This window comes from Sciurus vulgaris, assembly GCF_902686455.1.
Source record: "Sciurus vulgaris genome assembly, chromosome: 7".
NCBI classification, from domain to species: domain Eukaryota; kingdom Metazoa; phylum Chordata; class Mammalia; order Rodentia; family Sciuridae; genus Sciurus; species Sciurus vulgaris.
Genome location: NC_136467.1, coordinates 125450174 through 125472724, shown reverse-complemented (window position 1 = coordinate 125472724; position 22551 = coordinate 125450174). Strand labels below are relative to the sequence as shown.

Below are 22551 nucleotides of genomic sequence, written 5' to 3'. Positions count from 1 at the left end.
CCCGGAGGGTTCGAGGGTCCCACTCCCCATGCTACAACCCCATACCCATATCCCGGTCACAGCCCTAGGCTACCAAGAAAGCTGCCCTTTTGTTCCTTGTGACAGCAGGAGCCACAGTGCCAGTCTCTGGGCCCCTGAGTCAGGTGGAAGACTTGCTCTGCTGCTGGCGGCCAAAGATAGGCTTTGCAGAGGCTAGCATGTGCCTAGGACTTTGCTTGCAGGTCTGAAGATTATCATGGGTTACAACCAGTTCAGTGCAAACCTGGCCCAGGTATCTGAACCCCTTTCCCAGGAAAACATGATGGAACCCCTACATGTTCCCCAGTCCCAGAAATCCTTTCACTCACCCACTGCCTCTGAAGGCACTCCTGTACCCTCCCAACTCCAGGACCCTAGGACCCAAGCATTCAGCCTCTTTCCTTCTCCTCTACCCACCCTAGCATTCAAAATCTAAGTCTGCACTCTACCAGGTTGGTACTCTGACTCTCCCGATTCCTGAACTCTAGGGCCCTGAAGCCCTGTCCCTAGAAGACATTTCTCACTTAAAGGCTGACCCAAAGATTTGAGGTCACAGATCAGGAAAGGGTTGCTCAGGACCCTACACCCTGCAGATGAGTCAAAGTCACCACTGACAACCCTGAAAACTGGGCCCAGGACACAGCCCTCCTGGAGGAAGGGCTGGTTGGTGGGCAGCAGGTGGTCAGTCTTGAGCTAAATGTCAGGGAGGACTCACAATAGGCTACGGTGCAGGTGAGCTCCAGGGAGGAGGCTGGGGTAGTCTCAACCTGTCCCTGCCCTCTGACACTGGATCCAAGGCCACCCCCACCCTCCTGAATGAAGATGTGGGGACTGTCCTCAGTTGACCTCTGACCATTCACATTCCACTCCTTTCTTCTCCATCTAACCCCCTCCATTCCTGCTGCCCTGCCCCAGAGAGTAATGGTGCACTTCCCACCCAGGAGCTGCTTCTGGAGAGAGTCTTCACTCTGGCTGAGGCTGAAGAAAGAAAGGTTCATGGGTCGGGGGTAAAGAAGGGGAGAGGGTACAATCAGAGCAGGAATGGAAGGACTGAGAGGATGGAGGAAGAGGTTTCCCCATTAACATTTTCCAGTCATGAACAAGAGAGCTGTTCTTCCCACAGTGCCACAGCATGGAAAGAGCAGCCAGAACTTGGAGATGGCTCAAGTAAAAGAAAATAAAGCTGTTTTCTCCCTCTGGTGGCCTTATTCCTCCTTCATTGCTGACTAACACCTATGTATTAATTGCACTGGTTGTTTTTTCCACCAAATCCCATAATCCCCTTGATTATGAGCACAATAATCAAAATCAATAAAATTCACCTTGGCTGGGCACGGTGATGCTCACCTGTAATCCCACCAGCTACCCAGGAGGCTGAGGCAAGAGGATTGCAAGTTCAAAGGCCAGCCTGGGCAACTCAGTGAGTTCTTGTCTCAAAATAAAATAAAAAGGGATGGGAAAATAGCTCAGTGGTAAAGTGCTTGCCCAGAATTCATGAGACCCTGGATTCAATCCCCACTACCACCAGAAAAGGAAAACTCACCTTGACTCAGTACTATAATCCCTATCCAAATTTTCCAAATTGCCCCAATAACATTCTTCGCAGGCATTTTTTTCCAGTCCAGGATCTGATCCAGGAATACACCTGTTTTCAGTCACCATGCAGTTTGATCTCCTTGAATCTAGAACAATTCTTCACACATTCTTTGCCTTTAGTGACCTCAGTATTTTTGTAGAGGACAGGTCATTTATTTGACAGAAAATATTTCAACTTGAACTTACCTGGCGTCATCTCATGATAAGATTCAAGTTAGGCATTTTTGACATGATAGAAGCGACATTGTGTCCTTCTCACAGCATCGATTCAGGAGCCCATGATGTCTCCTGGCCTCCATGGACGAAGCCAACTTTTATCACTTGGTTAAAGCAGCATTGCCAGTTGTGTCCACTACAAAGTTCCTGTTCCCCATGACTGCCTAACTGATAAGGGACCTGTGCAGAGACCTGCAGAGAACCTTTGGAATTATGTAACTACTCTGTTCCTCAAGAAACTTCCACTGTCTAGTTTTAGCATTCACTAGTGATTCTTACCTGCATCAGTTATTACCCCCAGGGTTACAAAACAATCCTTTTGGAACTCCATTATTTCTTTTACAGCTATTAGTTGGGATTTCACCATAAAGAACAGTTCTTCCTCCTCTCCCGACCTGTTTTACTTATGTGTCCACTTGATATCAGTACGTAGCAATGGATTCTAATTTAATTCAGTGGTTATATTAAAATAGATTTTTAAATCCTGATTCTGTCACTTAATTGCCTGTGTAATCTTGTACAGGCCTCCAAACGTCTGTGCCTTGGTGTCCTGTGTGTAAAAGAGGAAGAGAAAAATCTCTTTTGCCAGGTTCTTCTGAATTTGCAGTCACCTATGGCAAATTCCAAGAGACCTGTGGGACAATATCCAATCCCTCACACATATAGATTGTAATTTGGGAAGAGAAAAGAGAGAATATAGAAGAAGAAAAAAAAAACATGTAAAGAGGAAATAGCCAAAATTCCCAAAATTTGTTAAAAGACTTGAAGTCATAGATTGAAGAAACTCAGTGAACCTCGGACTGCATATAAATTAATAAAATCACATTAAGACAAATTAAAAAAAAACAAGGAAACAAAATTATGAGAACACCTAGAGAAAATGACATATTACATACAGGGGAACAATGATAAGAATGACCATATGTGTGTTTCTAATTTATCCTCAAAAGCATTGAAAGTCAAAGGACAATGAAGTGACTTTTTTTTTTTTTTTGGTATCAGGGATTGAATTCAGAGGGGCTTTAACCACTGAGCTACATACCCAGTTGCTAACGTTGGCTTTGAACTCATGATTCTCCTGTCTCAGTCTTCAAGCTGCTGGAATTACAGGCATGAGCCACTGCGCCCAGCAAAGTGACATATTTTAAAGTACTATAAGAAAATAGCCCATTAATATAATTCCATATCCAGTAAATATATTTTCAGGGGAAAAACATCTCCAGGAAAAAATGAAATTAAGATGATGTGTTGTAGGTAGAACTATGCTACAAAGAAATTTCTCAGGTTTAAAGAAATCATACCAGATGGAGACTTGAACCACCAGATAGGAACAAATAACAAGGGAAATGTTAAATATATTGGGAGAAAAATAGACTCTTTTTTTATCTTAGTTTCTTTAAAATACAAACAAACAATATTATCAACCATTTTGCCCTAATTGACAATTACAGAACACCACAACTGCCAAATATGTCATTTTATATTTCTTTTTAACAGACACATATAAATTAGACATATTTATGGGTACCATGTGATGTTTCTATACATATATACATTATGTAATGTTTACATCAGGTTAAACATTTTCTCATCAATTTTTTTTATGGTATTGAGGACTGAACCCAGGAACACTTTAACACTTTACCACTGGGGTATATGACCGTCCCAGCCTTTTCTCCCCCCGCCCCCCACCAAGACAAGATCTCGCTAAATTCCGGAGGCTGCCCTCAAATTTATGATCCTCCTGCCTCAATCTCCTGAATGGCATTGGCATGTTCCATCTTGTCTGGCTTAAAAAGACCCTCAAAGAATTTTCATTTTTCTTCAGTGCCTCATACATACCAGGCAAGTGCTCTACCACTGAGCTAAATCCCCAGCACTCATTTCTTTTATAATGAAAACATTCAAAATCTTTCTTCTGGCTTTTTGAAAAATACAGTAAAGCTGAGCATGGTGGTGCTGAGGTAGGAGGAGTAGCAACTTAGTGAGATCCTGCCTCAAAATAAAAGATAAAAAGGACTGGGGATGTAGCTCAGTGGTAAAGGGCCCCTGGTTCAATCCCCATTACCAAAAAATGTGCATATGTATAAGTATTAATATATATGTAATATGTAATTGTTAATATATTGCAATTATATTATAATTATTAACATATAATATATATAAACACACATATATATATCATCTTTTTCACTGCTGTAAGCAAGAGACTTGACAAGAACAATTTTAGAGATGGGAAAGTTTACTTGGCACTCACAGTTTTAGAGGTCTCAGTCCGTAGACAGCCAGTTCCATTGCTCAGGACCCAAGGTGAGGCAGAACATCCTGGTGAATGGGTATGGAAAAGGAAAACAGTTTAGGACATGAAATCAAAAAATCTGAGAGAAAGAGTTCCCCTCACCAGGGGCAAAAATATAAACCCCAAAGACACACTCCCAGGGGCCCACCCCCTTCAGCCACACCCTATCTGCCTATGGTTACCCCCCAATTAATCCCTATCAGGGAATTAATGCGCTCATTAGGTTACTACTTTCATAACCCAATCATTTTACTTCTGAACTTTCTTGCATTGTCTCACACATGAGTTCTCAGGGGACACCTAATATCTAAACACGTACATATGTGTGTATATGAAACACATGCATGCACATAGGACATTATCAATACAGTATATTATCATTATTGACAGTCACCATATTGTGCAACAGCCCACCAGAACTTCTTACTTCTAACTGTGGCATAGTACCTGCCCCCATATGGCTCTTACCTCTACTCTACCAGTCTCTCTGGGAACCACCATTCTTTTTTCAACTTCTATGACATCAAATTTTGAAATTCCACTAGTGAGTGAGATGAGGTTGTACTTGTCTTCTGGACCTGGATCATTTCACGTAATAAAATGATCACCGGTTGCATCCATCTTGTCACAAATCACACAATTTCATTCTACTTAAGGTCAAATAGTATTCCATTGTATTTATGTAACAGATTTTCTTTGGCTATTCATCAGTTGGACATGTAGGTTGCTTCTATTTCTTGGCTACTGTGAATAGTGCTGCAATAAACATGGGAGTACAGAAATCTCTTATTCTGATTGCATTTCTTATGGATGTATACCCTATAGTGAAATAGCTGGGTTACATATTGCTCTACTTTTAATTTTTTGAGGAAGCTCTATACTATATTTAACATATATTTTATTGGTGCATTATATAGTATATAATATATATTTAATATATATACATTTAATTATCTATAATATATAATGATATATAATAGTGGATTTGTTACATTCTCAAACATGCACACAAGATAACACACTGACCACCCAAGTAAAACAGCCATCTTCCGTGTCCTACACACCCACCCTCTAAATCACCTTCCCTTGCCACCTTCTTAATGAACACAGCTCTTAAATACTCTGCTTAGAGCATATTCTCTGCTTCCTCCCACTAGGATACATGCTCCACAAGGCCTGCTCTGTTTCTCCTCCCATGAATTTCCCAGATGCAAAACATAATGTGTCATAGACCTGACACACAACAAATGTCAGCTGAACGATCACTGTAAAGCACCCCTCTCTTCTAGAGACATTATTGACATGGCTCTCCTGCCAGCCAAGCTGCGCAGCGAGCAACAACAACCTCAGCAGGTTGGTGCGTAGGCCGCAAGCAAGCCTGCAGTGCCTGGCGAGGGCCTGAGCCCTGACGGGACTGAGGTGGGCCATTCCAACTACTCATGCGAGCCTCCGCCAGGCCCAGTACAGAGAGACATCTGTTTCCACACTGCACTGCAGCTCCAGAACCCTACGTCACCGAGCATGCGCAACTCACTAACCTCAACCTCCTACTTCCCGAGAAGTGGGGAGAAAACGGAAGTTAGGCACACCTGAATGGGATCAGGGTTTAACCAAAAGCATTAGTGCTTTTCCAAACCCCAAATTAGTATAATTTTGAACCAATAGCATTGATACGTTTTGCAAATCCTGATTAGCATATGTTTGGCACAATAGCTTGGCCTAAATGTTATATAAACTCCTAGACTAGCACACTCAGATGGTAAACCCCTCGAGTCCCCTCTGGCCATGAAGGAGTTCTATTTCTGTGCACTTGAATAAATCCTACTTATACTTGCCCTGGTATCTGGATTTCATTCTTCACATTTGTGAGACAAGAACCCAGAAAGAGGGGCTGGGATTGTAGCTCAGTGGTAGAGCACTTGCCTTAGCATGTTGTGAGGCACTGGGTTCGATCCCCAGCACCACATATAAATAATTAAAATAAAGGTCCATTGACAACTAAAATAAATAAATAACTCAGAAGAAATTGATAGCTGCTGGAGTCTGCTGCATCACTAACTTGACAGATGAAAACCACACACATTTATTTGCTTATAGTTCCTTATAGTCCAGGCATAGTGTGGGGAGACTCTCCTTCAGGGTTTCTTGCAGCTGTATTCTTATTTTGAATTCAGGGTCCTCCTCCAAACTCCCACAGAGTTTGTTGGCAGAATTCTATTTCCTGCATATTTAGGCCTGAGGTCCTTCTATCCTGGCCAGCTGTCAGGTTGGAGATGGGGAGAGCTGTTAGGAACTTTCAGTGGCCCCAACATTCTTTGTCACATGACCCTCCATTTTCAAAAGCCACAGTGGAGGAACTCTGATACTGAATCCATCACACACTGCCAATTTCCTTGCTCACTAAGACCCTGATCCTTTTATGGGTCCCCCTGGTTATAACAGTTCAACCCATGATAACTCCCCTCTTTAAGGTCAACTGATTTGGAACTACATCTACAACCACTATAACTACATCTACAAAATCCCTTCACAGTAGCTCCTACCTAGCATTTAATTGGATAACTGAGTAAAGGTAGATAATCAGGGGGTGGCTATTTGGGAAAACTGCTTCTTCCTTTTGTGTTTAATTAGGGCACATTTGGAAATTGAAGTTCAAATTAATAGATCATTCAGGATGGTAATAAAATGCATCTATTTAGCCATAAAAAATCTTAAATTTCAAAACCAAACAACATTGTTTAATATTTTATAATTAATTTAGAGAAAGTGAAAAAGTAAAATAATTCATTCTCTTTGAAAATCATATCATTTTTCTACTGCTACATAACAAACTGCCCAAAACTTAGTAACTAAAAACATCAAACATTCATTATTTCCTAGTTTGTGATGTCAGGAATACAGAAGTGATTTCCCTGAGTGTGTCAGGCTCAGAGTCTTTCATAAGATTGTGTCACCACTTAATGGGTCTGTCAGTTGGTGGAAATTGGAACAGAATCAAACTCCAAAAATAATTGACATTACAGAGGAAAATTTATTTGCAGCAAATAAGGAGACCCCAAGAATCCCTTCCAAAGTCATGAATCCCCAAATCTAGGGTAAGTTATAATTTATTTGGGCAGTGGATATGTATTCAGGAGAGGGAAAGACATCATCACATGCCTGGGTGGGATGAACCTGCCCAGGCAGTCTGACCACATGCCCCTTTATACTTCCCAGGGAAAGTAACCCTTCAGAAACTGGTGTATGCTCCTTATAGTAGGCTATGGAACATTATTTCTGAAACATGACTTTGAGGACATATCTTAGGAAAATATTTTAGGGCTCAGGGTACTGAATGGGAGACAGTCTACATTCTGCTTTCCCAGGCTTCTGAATAGGGGAGACAGTCTGCATCCTGTTTTCTCAGGCTGCTGGAAGGGAGAAGCCCAGTCTGTACCTTTGCCTCTGCGCAGTCATCAGCCAGGTTCCCATGGAACAGAGCTTCCTCATGTGGCAGTTGGAGAGGGCTCAGTCTCCTACTGGCTGGTCCCTGAAGGCCTCTGTACCTAGTTCAATGGACCTTTCCTCAGGCTGCTCATGACAACAGCTGGCTTTCCCAGCTACTAATCCACGCAACACCACAAATGGGTCTTAAATGCATTTCACTAGGCAAAAAAAAGTCAAACACAAAAAGTTGGGATTGTAGCTCAGTGGTAGAGCACTTGCCTAGCATGTGTGAGGCACTGGGTTCAATTCTCAGCACCACATATAAACAAACAAATAAATAAATATAAAGCTCCATTGACTCTAAAAAAATATTTTTAAAAATTAAAAATAAAATAAACAAAATAAAGGCATTCTGTCCATCTACATCTACAAAAAATATATAAAAAGCTATATATCATCTGACTTTATTCATTGTCTTTCTGGGGCTGGGGATATAGTTCAGTACTTGCCTAGTGTGTGGGGACCCTAGGTTCTATCCCCAACACTGTCTCCCCCAAAAAATCATTTCATCATTCTGGAAAAATCAGATCTGTAGGACAGAATACAGATTTGGTTGGTTTAGAGGGCTGGATAGGAGAGGGTTCAAGGGGCTAGGATTGTAGCTCAGTGGTAGAGCACTTGCCTAGCATGTGTGAGGCACTGGGTTCAATTCTCAGCACTGCATGTAAATAAATAAATAAATGTCCATTGACAACTTTAAAAATATTTTTAAAAAAAGGATTTGAAGAGAAATTTTATGGTGAAGGAACTGTCCTATATGGTACTAGGGTAATGAAAATAGAATTTCATGCATTTGTCAAAACCTCTAGCACTATATATTACAAAAAATAAATTTTAATATATGTAAGCTGATATATATACACACATACATATATTACTGTGTATTTATATATATTGTTCATTTGCTTTAAGAGGAATAAGCACAACTCCAATTTGCCCTAAAATGCACATATCTTAAAACCTAAAAAATTGTACATTTTAAACTACTGTCAATGCCAATCTACACAAGTACACACCAGAGATAATCTCTCCCCTCATCTAACCTTAGTAGCAATTAAAACTGTTACGGTTGGGATATGAGGTGCCCCCCAAAAGCTCCCGTGTTAATGCAGAAATATTCAGAGGTGTATTTATTGGATTATGTGAGCTGTAACCTAATCAGTTCATTCTAATTTAAATTGATTAAGTAGGTGCTAACTAGTGGCAGATGGGGCATGACTGGAGGAGGTGGGTCACCGAGGATGGACCCTAAAAGAGTTCATTTTCCCTCTGCCCCCTTCGCCGTTCTTTTTCTGCTTCCCAACTGCCAGAGGTAAGCAGTGTCCTCCTGTGCCTTCCTTCAGCCAGGGTATTCCGCCTCACTCAGGCCCAAAATGATGGAGTAGACCCACCATGGACTAAATCTCTGAAACCATGAGCCAAAATAAACTTTCCCTCCTCTGGGTTATTCTTGTCAGGTACTTTGGCAGATCTGACTAACACAAAAACCAAGACTTCCTCAAGGCCACACTCCTGAAAACTGAGGAATTTCCAAATATACATATTTAACTGTGAATGTGTGTGCATGCTATTGTTTTTAGGTCATAGATATAAAGACAGGGTAATCATCCCTAACTTGTGACTCTCTAAGCCATTATTCAAACAAATTCACTGGCCTTATACTTGTGAGAAAAAAGAGTGGTATTTTTGGTCAGTCTACTGAGAGATTCTTCCTTTCTTACGGGATTGAATTTGTAAGTTAATTCATATGCAGTTTTCATCATGCTTAAAGTAATTATAGCATAAAGATTTAGAAATTCTTACTGTATCTTAAAAGAAAACCAGACAAGTTTCTACTTTCAATGTTGCCATACCAGCCTGTTTCAGACTGACCCTCCCCCAAGAACAATGGTGAAAGTGATTCAGTAGGTAAGAACATCCACATTAAGACCCTGCAGAAGATTAGTGGAACCATTTTGGAAAGCAGTATGGAGATTCCTCAGAAAACTTGGAATGGAACCACCATTTGACCAAGCTATCCCACTCCTCAGTTTATACCCAAAGGACTTAAAATCAGCATACTACATGATGCAGCCACATCAATGTTTACAGCAGCTCACTTCACAATAGCTAAACTATGGAAACCAGCTAGATGTCCTTCAACGAATGAATGGATAAAGAAAATGTGGTACATATACACAAAGGAATATTACGCAGCCTTAAAGAAGAATGAAATTATTGCACTTGCAGGTAAATGAATGGAACTGGAGAATATCATGGTATGTGAAATAAGCCAATTCCAAAAAACCAAAGTCGGAAAGTTTTCTCTGATAATTGGATGCTGATCCATAGTGGGGGGTGGGTAGGGAAGAATGAAAGAACTTTGGATTGTACAGAGGAGAGTGAGGGGAGGAATGGGGTGGGTGGGGAGGAGAAGGACAGTAGATTGTGGGATAGACATTATTACCCTATTTACATATATGAAAAGAATTTTTTATCACTGTAAAAAAAAGTTAATGAAAATAAATAAATAAAAAGTTAAAAAAAAAAGACCAAAAAAATAAATAAATAAATAAATCTTTAAAAAAATAAAATAAAAAGACCCTGCAGAGCCACCAAGGCACTGAAGACTGACAACTCCATGAGACCAGAGTTCAGACAAGGAACTCCCAGGTATGTGACCTCAGTTTTGGTAACACTCTACTTCAAAGTATTTGTCGAGGTCAGAGTGGTGGCTGGAAGTCCAAGAAGTAGAGTAGGGCTGTTGGCAGACTGCACTGGCAGAGAGATTTAAAACAGAGAACAGAACATTTATAGGATGGAAATGAACAATCTATCGCTATGCACAAAACACAGACAATCTCACTAAAAATACATACAGATAGACATTTCATCAATATCACCTCGACACAAAAGAGTGGATGCTACATGATTTCATATGTGTCAGTTCCAAAAGCTGAACTAATTCATAGCATTGTAAGGCATAAAAGAAGTTACTTCAGTGTCCTTACTTACTTAGAGAGTCTCTTACAGGCAGCACCCAGTTGTATCTTGTGGAGTTTCTTTTGGGGTAGGGGGGCACAGAGATTTTTTTTACTGCACATATCATAGGTTTCTGCTTTGTAGTTATGAGTTTACAAAAAAATCTTACATTTATAACAAGATTTTCATTTATTTTAGATTTAGCAACTCATCATGATTAACAAGTGTCATTGTAAAAATGTAACTTTATGAAACAATGCAGAAATAAATATGCAAAAGTTTACAAAACAAAACATACCTTAAACATGCTTAAGTAGATAATTTGAAATTCTGGCTTTTTCAGTCACTTCATTATTATGCAATAGCTTCTAAGTAATCCTTAACTTCAGCTGGAGTAAGGCCCCTGAATCCAGTTTCATTGTAGAGCTCAACTTGTATATTATCTTCTGTCATTTGTCCTTCAAAGTTTTCCTTTAGAGTTAAGATGGCTGCATCAACAGCATCTTCAAGATCCAGACCTTCATTATGTCTTCTCTATGGAAGTTTTTCCACTCACACAGTTCTCCATTGCTTCAGCCTTTGAGGCAAAGTAAACTCCAAATGGAACTGACAGAAATTATTATGGTCCTCCCTCGTTCCATCCACAAACAAGGAAACTCCAAGTGAATGGACGCCACCTGCTGCTTGTGCATGTATTCTTGCATCACAGAAGCTAAGCCCTGTAACCACTGAGTTGTGCGAATGAGTTTTTGATAAGCAAGATAGTACTGCTGAATGAGTTTTCCAGCTCTGTGCACAAGCGCACTGTAATCTGGGCCCATGCCATCTACACCAAGCCTATACAGTTGGTAAGTGGTTACACTTGGTGTACACTCCCCTCATCATACTCAGTGAATTTCTGTATATCAGGAATTTTAAACTGATAACAAATAACTGATTTCAGAATAAAGAAATATCCTCTGGATTTAGGCTCCATTTCCCCTCTCCCATGTTTTGAATTTTTGATGCCACAATTTACATCCTTAAGTATTGCCTGTTCCTTAAAAGTTTTTGGATTTGTTAGATTTTTTTCATAGTTTTGTCTTTAAGCATTCATACTAAATATATAAGTCATTTACACATTATGATTATAGAAATAAACTATTCGTAATTTGCCCCTTTATTTATTTGTACCAGTGAATCTTATGGCTTACACAAACTCTGACTAACATAGGAAATGAATAGATTTTTCTTTTGACTCACACATACTCTAAAGATGTGAAGTTCAGTCAGGTATGGTGTCACATAACCATAATCCCAGCTATGCAGAAAGCCAAGGCAGGAGGATTATGAGTTCAAGACCAGACTGGGAAATTTAGCTGAGGAAGTAGTTTAGGGGTAGAACAACAATGGGTTCAATCTCCAAAACTGGAAAATATATATATATATATATATATATATATATATATATATATATATATATATATATGTAAATCTCAGGCTTCGCAGGTTTGAGGGGGCAGAGGTGTCTCCTATTTCGTCTTCCACATGAACAAGGTCTGGGTATCATCTCTTATCTACTTCAGCTTATCAGTCCCAGAAAACCTGAGGTATGATTTTCCAAATACAATAAATGATCTCAAAATAACAGCAACTTTTCCCTTTAAATTCCTGTCCACATGGTCACTTCAGCACAAAAATTGGAATGATACATAAAAGATGGACATGACCCCTGCACAAGGATGACACGTAAATTCATGGAGTGTTTCATATTTGGGGGATACTGTCTGTCTATGTTATAAAATAAATAAATAAATTCCTGCCTATATTTATATTTTGACCTCAGTGATTCTCTTGCTCATTCTTCTACATGCTTGCTATTGTTTTTATTTTAGGGTTTTTATTTGTTTTTTTTTTTTTTTTTCATCTATTTTATTGTTGGTTTTTATTGAAACCCAAACTTAAAACCACATTACTGGAGTGGAAACCCAATTTAACTATTTGTTAATTCCTGCTTTTTGCCTGACACAGGGAAAGGGTAAGGATCCATACTCAGCCTAACCACTGCTGGCCAGTACAGGTCTGTGAACTTGGTGTTGTCATCTTTGGTATAATAAAGAAATTTGGTCTTGACCCAGTGGCCTGTCAGATCGTTCCTCTAATCCTTGGAATCTCCTCAGTAATGAGACCGTCCTTAGTATGCCAGTGAGGGCACTCTGGGCTCAGGGACTCCTCCATAGCTTTGGATAGGGCCAGTTGACAGAAATACCAACTGTGGTAGGAGGGTTGAACTGCCAGCCCCACTTCTAGACCTCTAGGAGGAAGAAGGAGCTGAAGTGTGAGTTCCATCACCAATGACTAATGATTTAATCACCCATGCTGGCATAGCGACCCCTCCATAAAAGCCACCCAATGAGGGTGTTTGGAGAGATTCTTTTTTTTATGTTCTTTTTTTTAAGTTGATGATAACCTTTATCTTCTTTTTTTATTTATTCATATGCTGTGCCAAGGATCGAACCCATTGCCTCACTCATGCTAGGCAAGTACTCTACCACTGAGTTACAATCCCAGTCCCTGTTTGGAGAGAATCTGGATGGCTGAACACATCCATGAACTGGGAAGGTGGCCATGAAACAGAGGGTCCTGCACTCAAGATCAGTCTAGACTTTATTCTATATACTTCTTTATCTGTCTACTCCTTTATACCCTTCAAATAAACTGCGATTATAAGGATAGCATGCATTGTCCTGAGTTCTCTGAGTTTTTCCAGCAGATTATCAAAAATTGGAGACAAGGTTGTGGAAACTTCTGAATTTGTAGCCAAGAGAGACAGAAGTGCAGGTAACCTGGGGACTTATACTGGCTAGTGAGGTGAGGGCAGCCTTGTGGGAAAGCCTTTGACGTATAGGCTGCAATGCTAATTTCGGGTAGTTAGTGTCACACTTGAACTTCAGAACTCCCTTTGCTGTCAGAGGATCACATAATTGGTTGGTTAGGAGAAAAAAAAAAATCCCCTCACCATCTCACAAAGACAAACTCAGAGAAAGAGTAAGAATGTAAACCTCAACTCTAACTTCTCCCTTGGCAAAGATCAGAAAAGTACAAGGATTTATATCATGTCCTCAGCTCTGCTAAAAAGTTTGCTACCAGTTGGTGGTGGCCTAAACTTATTATTAGAAAACACCAGTGTATATGCAGATTCTAAGAGTTACAGACCCGGTTGTTTTATTACCAGTAAGAGGCAAAGGCAAGGAGATGTTTTCAGTAATCGCTTTACCAAGGCCACTGCAATTATCTCAAGTATAAACTGGTAAACACCAAAGCTGGATCTGGTAACACACTCTCAAATGAATGAGTGGGAAGATGTCATTTATTGGTTACTTGTTCATCAGTCAAACTCAAGTGCCTGCAAAGAGACAGAAAAAGTTCCAGTCTCCAATCGTTGTTCCAAGAATTGAATTTTAGTATTCTTTTTGTATCCCTGAGCCCCCAGCACCTCTCTTCCTATGTTAGAGGAATTCCACACTTCACTCTTGCTAAAAGACACAAATCACTTCCCTCCATAAGGGAGGAAAGAAATTCACTTTCCCAAACATTCTTGCAGGAGAATACCATATGAGTCTCCTAGCCTCTGACCAGAGAATGTGGTGACAGACAGGCAAGCACTGTGCAGAATGAATTTGTATGGTGGCATGAGTGGCAGTAGTGATTTTAATTCCCAAAAGCAGCAGTAACAGCAGTCCCCATGACATGGTCCAGTGTTCAGCATCAGGGCGTACATGGTATAAGTTAAGTGCCTGGCAGCAGGGACAGTAGATCCTACATAGCACCTGATCTATAGTAGGGCTGTGGATTCTATTCCTACTGTGTAACCTTCAAGCCTGGTTCTCTAACCCTCCCCAAAATGAATTTAACTTCCGATATTATATGTACTACAAGCTGAAAGACATTTGGATTCCATTGTTTGCTCTAAAAAGTGAGAAATGGATCTGGGATATAGTTTCAGAGAGCAAGAGTGGAAATCCAAGATAGCAGACTAGAGGGAGGCTGCATTCCTTGTTGCTCCATAACTCAGGTTTCAAGCAGAGGATATCTGTTTCTTGGTGAGGCAGTTTTTCCTGCTTATCAAAACCCTGCTGTTTACCCCATTTGTCTACTGTGATCACCTGCAGTCTGCCAGCATATCGACTACTTTTTGAGTGCAGATTGCTCACTGTCTGGCACCTACCATCCGCCATTTACCTGCCTCTTGCCTATCCATCACCTGCCTTTCACCTACCCAGCACCCACAGCCTGAGGTTCACCTGCCGATCATTCAACAGCAGCCAACAGACTGACCGCAGACCGCCAATGGAGCAACAGCTGCCTGCTGTTGCCTGGAAGTTCACAGTCACAGTATCTGCAGGTTTGGTTATACATGACTGCCACCATTTTGAGAAAACAACCAGGACCTGTAGGACCCCTGGCTGGACTGATCGAGCCCGTCTCCAGGACCCCTCAGCCTGACCAACCACTCCCTGCCTACGAGGCCCTCAGACCAACTGACTGTGCCCTACCACCAGGACCCCCAGAACGACCGCACCCCGCCTCCAGGATCCCTGCCTAACCAACCACACTCTGCCTCCCCCCCACCACGGCCACACCCCCAGCTGCAGCTCCCCAATTTGCCAACACATTTGGAAACCAGAGTGGCCATCTTGGATAATCCTGGAAGCCATTATCTCCCATTTTTAGGTGGGGCAAATATCATCCTGAGACACCTGCTGGAGACTGGAAGCTCATTGTCAGGTACCTCTCATACATCAGGCTACTGAAGATTGGAAGGTTTAAATACTATATGACTGTTATAGTGTAGATTTTTTTTTCCTCCTTATTGAAAATTTTTGTTTTTATTTCTTTACTTTTTATTTTCCTTTCGTTTACCTGTTCCCTCAGTTTCAGAGAGCAATAGCAGAGATCTTCATGTTGAGCTGAGCTGTGATCTGCCGCCTGCATTTTTCACGTGGCTGTACGAATGGAGGAGAGAAAAAGATGTTATCCCTTCTCACATATGACAATGTTTTCCCCCCATTCTGAGAGCACTGCCCCAGGGTCAGGATTCACCTATTGAAGAAGACTTTCAGGTGAAGCTGATCAACATGACCTTGTCTTAATCCTAGAATCTCACACTCGACTCCAGGCTGTACATGTGTTGAGGTGATGTCCTAGGAATTGGGGTGCACAGAAAAGTCCAGGTTACATCTGTCCAGGTTACAGAAAAGTTCCTGATTACATGCCTTCTAGACATAACCAGAAAAGGTTCAGTCTGATTCTCATGTGTGACCAGATCAGATGGCTCACACTGGAGCTCCAGGGTCGCAGTCCTTATGCTCTTTCTCTTCTACAGTCATCCCTCCCCTTACTGACCTCAGCTTTACTTAAGATTTTAAAAAGCACTGTGAAATATCACCTCCCAAATCTAAATCCAGGACAGAATTAATTAATTTATTCATTCATTCAATCCTTCACTCAGTCATTCATTCTATCCTTCCTACTTCCCCACTACCAGTACCAGAGATTGAACCCAGGATATTCAACCACTGAGCTACATTCCCAGCTCTTTTTAATTTTTATTTTGAGACAGTGTCTCAAGTTGCTCAGGCTGGCCTCAAACTTATGATCCTCCTGCCTCAGCCTCCTGAGTAGCTGGGATTACAGGCATGCACCACCATGCCAGATCCAGACCAGAATTTTCCGGACTTCTTTTCTGCCTGCTGACTTGGCCACCTCACCTGCATGCCTAGTGGACATCTCAGCTCAATGTCTCCTACACTGAAAGTCTGGAATGCATTAAGTTACCCTCAAATATGCCCCTTCCATAGTCTTCCAGCAACTCCACTATCTCCTTTCACAGTTCAAAATCCATTTGTGTCCTCCTTGATTCCTTTCTCACATCCCAGATTCAGTCCATTAGAAAGTAAAGTTCATCTTCAAGTTCAAAGCCAGCCTCAGCAACTTATAGAGACCCTAAGCAACTCAGCGAGACCCTGTCTCTAAAATATTAAAAAGGGGGCTGGGGGCTGGGGAGATAGCTCAGCTGGTAGAGTGCTTGCCTCGCAAGCACAAGGCCCTGAGTTCGATCCCCAGTACCGCAAAAAATAAAATAAAATAAAATACAAAAAGGGGGCTGGGATGCTCAGTGGCAGAGCTCTGCCTTGCAATCACAAAGCCCTGGGTTTGACCCCCACTTCCAAAAAAGACAAATATATATATATAAAATATATAATATTAATATATATATAAAATATATATTAATGTGTCAATCAGACTATATGACAAAGTTCAAGGCAAACTGTTGTGATTCTCAAAAGACCAGTAGCCACCTTGCTCCCTGTAAAATTAAGAGAGCCTTGGCAGGAAACCCCTTCAGTAGCATTTATGCAGGAACAGCGGAACAGCTGTGATACCTGAAACCTGTACTAAATGCTTTATATGGTGGTTGATAGCCAGCGTTGTTATCTTGGCTGGGATCATCACCTCTGTATCCACTGCTGTGGTGGCATTACATCAGCAAGTACCAACTACTCATTATCTTCAACAGTTCCAAAAAAATTTTCACAGAGACATGGCAAACTCAAGTTCATATTGATCAAGAAATTTTGGGCAGAATTCAACAACTAAAAGACTCTATTGTATGGCTGGGAGAACAAGTACAAGATTTACAATGGGCTTAGAGATTTCAATGCCATTATAACATTACCCAAATTTGTGTTACTAAAGTTCCATATACTAATACCGAAATTCAATGGCAAAATGTACATAATCACCTAATGGGGCTTGATCCTTTTCAGGATGCTTCTTTGGTCGTGTTAAAATTACAGTCTCAGTTCCTGGCCATGGCTAATGCAAAAACACCTACTTTTGATAATGAAGAGGTTTTGGGAAGTTTAGCTGAAGGGTTTTCTTCCCTTAACCCTTTTAAATACTTTTCTACATATCTAGCTGGGATATTAGGTCTAACTGTACTATTAATTTTATTTCTTTTCTCGTTTTGTATAGTCTATCAGGAAGGATGGAGACAATTAAACCATAAGGGAAAAAATGGTTCCAAATTTCATTATGCTTCCTTTGCTTCAAAGGACCAGATCTCCTGAGATCATGGAGAATGCACCCTGAATCTGAGTGGGGCATGGTGACCCTTGATCAAGGAGAAAAATAAGGCCCCAACTGTACTACCTGCTCCATACTTTAGTTGTATGTTTCCTAGCATTTTAGAATAACATATCCTGTTTTGTCACTGGTTAAAAATGTTTTCCTAGCACTAGCAAACAAGTTAATCCTCATCTTTCTCATAATAACTGTCCTTCTCTGTATTCTTAATTTTATACAGAAACAGCTTCTTAGTAAGGTGACCTGTTTAACTCAAACCGCCTCCCAAGAACACATCAGAGCCATTCTCCTCCAGTACTCTCTGAAACCACAAAAAACGATTTCCCCTTCAATGACCTTGAGGCTCCTTCCGTGTACACCCCTCAGCCTCAGCCCCAGAAGCTCTGAATTCTCTCCCAGAATTCCAAAAGGGATGGGGAGCCCCCCTACTTTGACCCTGCTCAGGCAGAAAGCTGTCAAACATAATATTGACACCCCTATTCATTATCCCCTTTCAGACTCTGGAATGAAGTATATGGAAAATGACAACCCCCAGGGAAAAGGGGGAACAACAACCCCCAGGGAGAAAGGAGGACAATGGGTCCTGGTTGGGGAAAGAAGGAAAACAATGAGCTCTGGATTTTCACCATTTCCCAGCAACAATGGGCTTTGAACATTCACAACTGCTCCCCCTTGCACAACTGCCCAACTGACCCATTCTGCTGTGATTCAAGTCTCACTTAAACCCTATAAAACTCAGGCCCCTCTTGTAACCAATTGCCATTTTTCCCCTGAAAATGAGCCACTCCATTGCTTGATAAGGAAAGCCTTGCTGATCCACTGAGGTCTGTCCCTGTTTAGTATACTTTTGCTTTCACGGAGGACAATGAGACCAGAACTCAATGCAAGAAAAGTAACAGGCATAATCCTCCTTAGAAACTAAGAAACAGGGAATAAACCCAAAAGATGGAGGCCCCACTTAAGCCCTCCAGGATCTCACCTTTACAGGTCAAAAGAAAAATCAGAGCCCTGGGCACTGCCATTACTTGGGGCAGAAGAAAAACAAGATATACTCAGAGCCCAGAAGACAACAGGTAAAGGAGGAAGTATGGGTGGGTGAGCTCCTCTATGGGCTCTTACATACACTATCCCAAACGTTTCAGAGACAACATGCTCCCCCAGTACTTACTTAGAGCCTAGATAACTCCTCTTCTACCTGTGAGAAAAAAACAACCTGTGAGGGGCCAAAGAGGAGTCAGGGCCATGAGGGCCCAGAGGAAACCCCTAGTCTTGAACCTCAGGGAAGTTTCCAGACTGTGACCACAGACCCAGGGAAGGATAAGGAAAGGAGATATACAGGGGCTTAATCAACTGGCATCCTGGAAGTCTGTCCTCAGCAGTGATCTTTCCCTCTGACCTCTGACATCTAGGAATCAGCTCCTCGTCATGATAGCCATCATGGTGATCATTTTGTCCTGTATTTTCCTTGTGCTTTACAATAGAGTAAGTGTCAGCAAGTGTGTGTGGATGGTGCTTCCCATTGATGAGGCAGAGCTCATTTCTACCAGGGCCTGGAACAAAAACACTCAGACCCCACCATTTCCCTACCTGCATTCCTCCTCTGCATCACAACAGCCACCACAGCTCCAGTGACCCAGCTACAAGGAGAACCAGGCCAGCAACAATTCCCATGGTGAACTGAGAAGGTGGATCTGGGAAGTGAAGTGAAGTGAAGTGAAGTGAAGTGAAGTGAAGTGAAGTGAAGTGAAGTGAAGTGAAGTGAAGTGAAGTGAAGGTAGGTGAGGAACCCTGATCCCCAGCTCTCAGCCCTGACTCTGCTGAGGGTCACCAGAAGGGCTCTACTTTCCCTGCCGACAGCTCTCATTCCCTCCTTACCCCATCTCACAGTGAGGGGCTCAGGCAGCCCCTCATGATACATATGGCATGTGTATCTCTGCTCCTCCCCAGAAGGCACCACCACAGCTGCCCACTTCTGGAAGGTTCCATCCCCTGCAGGCCTGGTCTCCACAAGCTCCATTTCCTGAGTCTGGTCTGCCCCATCCCTCTGCCAGGTCAGAGTGATCTCCTTAGGGTAGAAGCCAAAGGCCCAGCACCTCAAGGTGATGTCTCCTTCAGGTCTGGGGTGGTGGGTCACACGTGTCTTTGGAGGGTCTAAGGGGAAAGTTGGAAAATTCAGCCACTTTGCATTATTCCTGGTGTTCTGAAGCAGCATTCATATGACTATCAGAGAATAGACAGGACATCTGGGGATGGGGGAGAGTGCAAAATACCTGGATACAGGCATCTGGGATAATTTATTTCTTGGAAAGGTGTAGAATCAGAGTGAACCAACCCAGGTAAGGAGGCCCAGGTCTCCAAAGGAGAGAAAGGAACTTCTGTTTCTGACTAGAAGTCAAGAAACTCAGAATATCTGGAGTCAAATCTGCGAAGGCTTTAAATGTGGGGCAAAGAACAAGGCATGGGAGAGGGCATGGTTCACAATCTGCTGCCAAAGTTAAAGCAAAGTGCTGGCCGGACTCTGGTGCACAACTATTATCCCCCAGACACTCAGGAAGCTGAGGTAGGAAGATTGCAAGTTAAATTCGAGGGCAGCCTAGACAATTGAGCCAGACCCTGTTTCAAGTGTATAAAATAAAATAAAGGCAGGGAGGTGCAGGGAGGACCTGGTGATGTAGCTCAGGGGTAAAGCGCTTGCCTAGCAGGCATTGAGTCCTTGGGTTCAATTCCCAGGACCTCCAGAAAGTAAGAAAGAAACAAACGAAGAAGGGAGAGAGGGAAGGACATGTCCACGGGTTATTTCAGGGATCTTCTCTCTCAATCCCTGGTGTTGGATCTGAAAACCTGATCTCACCCTTTCCCTCCAGTCGCCAGACAGCTGAAATGTTCTAGCCAGTATTCCCAGTATTCCATTTTCCTCTTCTCAGAAGATGCCAGCCCTAGCAGAAGCCCAGCAGAAGGGCTCACTCCACATACCTGAGCGCTGCAGTATCTCCTTCCTATTCTTCAGGTATTTGTGGAGTTCCTCCACGCACGTACCCTCCAGGTAGGCCCTGAGCGACTCCGTGTCCCACCTGGCCCGGGAGATCTGAGCCACCGCGTCCACAGCGGTCCAGGAGCTCAGGTCCTCATTGAGGGCGAGGTTATAGACGCCTTCATAAGCAGCCTGACGGTACCCGCGGAGGAGGCGCAGGTCTGGTCCCACTTCGCAGCCCAGGGTCCACTGAAGTGTGTGAGATCCTGGCCCCGCCCAGGCGGTCAGCCACGCCACCAGCCCGCCCCCATCCTCCCCGATCCAAAGGGGATTTCCATCAAAACTGAAAAAGGAACTGGGTTAACGGCCCCAGCGGGTTTTTCCCGGGTGGAGGGTCTCAAATGAATCTCCGACCTGGGGACTCGGGACAACTCGGGTCCGTCGGTGTGGGATGTGAAGGAATCATGACTTCGGACCCGGACCCAGAGTCACTCACCGCCCTAGCTCTGGTTGTGGTAGCGGTGCAGGTTGCGCAGGTTTTCTAGGTCACTCCGCGTCGTGGACTTGCACTTCCATGTCTCTACCTCCCAATACTCGGGTCCGGCTCCATCTGCTCCATCCACGGCACACGTAGCCGTTGGTCATGTACCGGTACTCTCCGCGGCCGGGCCGGTCACGGCGATATGGAAATACCTCCGGGAGTGGAACCCTGGGGACAGAGAGCGACCAGGATCCCAGGTTGATGAGGCCGGGAGGAGAGGGAGAGGGGCGAGTACCGGTGAAACCGAACTGGGGCTGCTCGGGACGCAGGACACGACTTAGGCGAGAGAGCAAGAGAAAGACGAGGGTCCAGGGCGGGGACGAGGTGGTGGGGTCTCGTCCACCGAGGAAGAGTGGATGGGGGAAGGGCCTGAAGATCGGTGGTGGCCGGGTCGCGACCTCCCGGGGTCCAGCGCTCCCTCTGGCCGGTCCCTCCGCAAGTCTGCACTTACCCGCCCAGGTCTCGGTTGGGGCCAGGACCCGTAAGAGCAGCAGGAACAGGGTTTGGCGCGCCATGACCCTATCCTCAGATTTGGGGAAACTCTCAGTTCCAGCCTGTCCCTGAGGACTTTATAACCGGGAACCGCGGTGACGTTGAATGTTTTCCCCAGGAACCCGACACGAAATGGGATGGAGAACTGAGATTGCGTCACGAGTGTCCAGGCAGAAGGACCTGACTCGGACTGGGACATGGAGGAGAGAAACTTCAAGTGAGGTGGGGAATCCCCAAAGCTCGGCTTTAGCACCGCAGAACTCAGACACCACACTAGGGCCTGAGACCTTGAAATCCTTGCACTGGGGAATCTGAAATTTTGTACTGACTTCTCTTCTGCGCTAATAGGTCATTGTCTCCCTGAGTCCCGGGTTTGAGAAAACCTTGGGAGACACCCATTCTGGGCTCGGCCCCCTTTTCTCTTCCTGGAATCCCTCTCCCTGGATTCCCTCTCCCTGAGCTATACTCCTACTCCCTAACAGAACCCTTGAACTTTTCTAGAAGAAAACTCACCCACAGGAAAAAAAGATGCCAGAGAGTGAGTTGGCCTACCAATGGAGTGTAAAGACAGAGGGAAGCTTTTTCCTTAAACTTGGCATCACGTAGATTCCCATAGACACCAGGTGTAAGGCCCCCAAAAAGGAAACCCCAACTCTGTCCCATGGATGGACCGCAACCCCAATCAACCGCAGGAGGCTTCACTTGATGCAAACCGCAAGAGGTGTTTATTCCAGCGCGCTGGGACCGACCAGTGACTCACGGAGGAGTCCAGGAGTCGAGTCCCTAGCAGAAAATCTTGCAGGTTTATAAAGGCAGAGACCACACATCGGGAGGGGTCGCACA

At 43.2% G+C, this 22551-nt stretch overlaps 1 protein-coding gene across 1 annotated transcript in view; it reads right to left on the bottom strand.

Moving 5' to 3' along the window:
- The window catches only part of LOC306665769 (class I histocompatibility antigen, Gogo-B*0103 alpha chain-like), a gene marked incomplete at its 5' end in the record, with an annotated part of 67364 nt that extends 46070 nt beyond the window's left edge, over nt 1-21294 (bottom strand). Inside the window, 4 exons of the mRNA XM_079147388.1 lie at nt 19292-19395; nt 19580-19855; nt 20678-21030; nt 21260-21294. Of these exons, the coding sequence (XP_079003514.1) occupies nt 19310-19395; nt 19580-19855; nt 20678-21030; nt 21260-21294 (750 nt within the window). The 3' untranslated portion in view covers nt 19292-19309. The remainder of the gene's footprint in view (nt 1-19291; nt 19396-19579; nt 19856-20677; nt 21031-21259) is intronic.
- Between the last annotated feature and the right edge of the window lie 1257 nt (nt 21295-22551).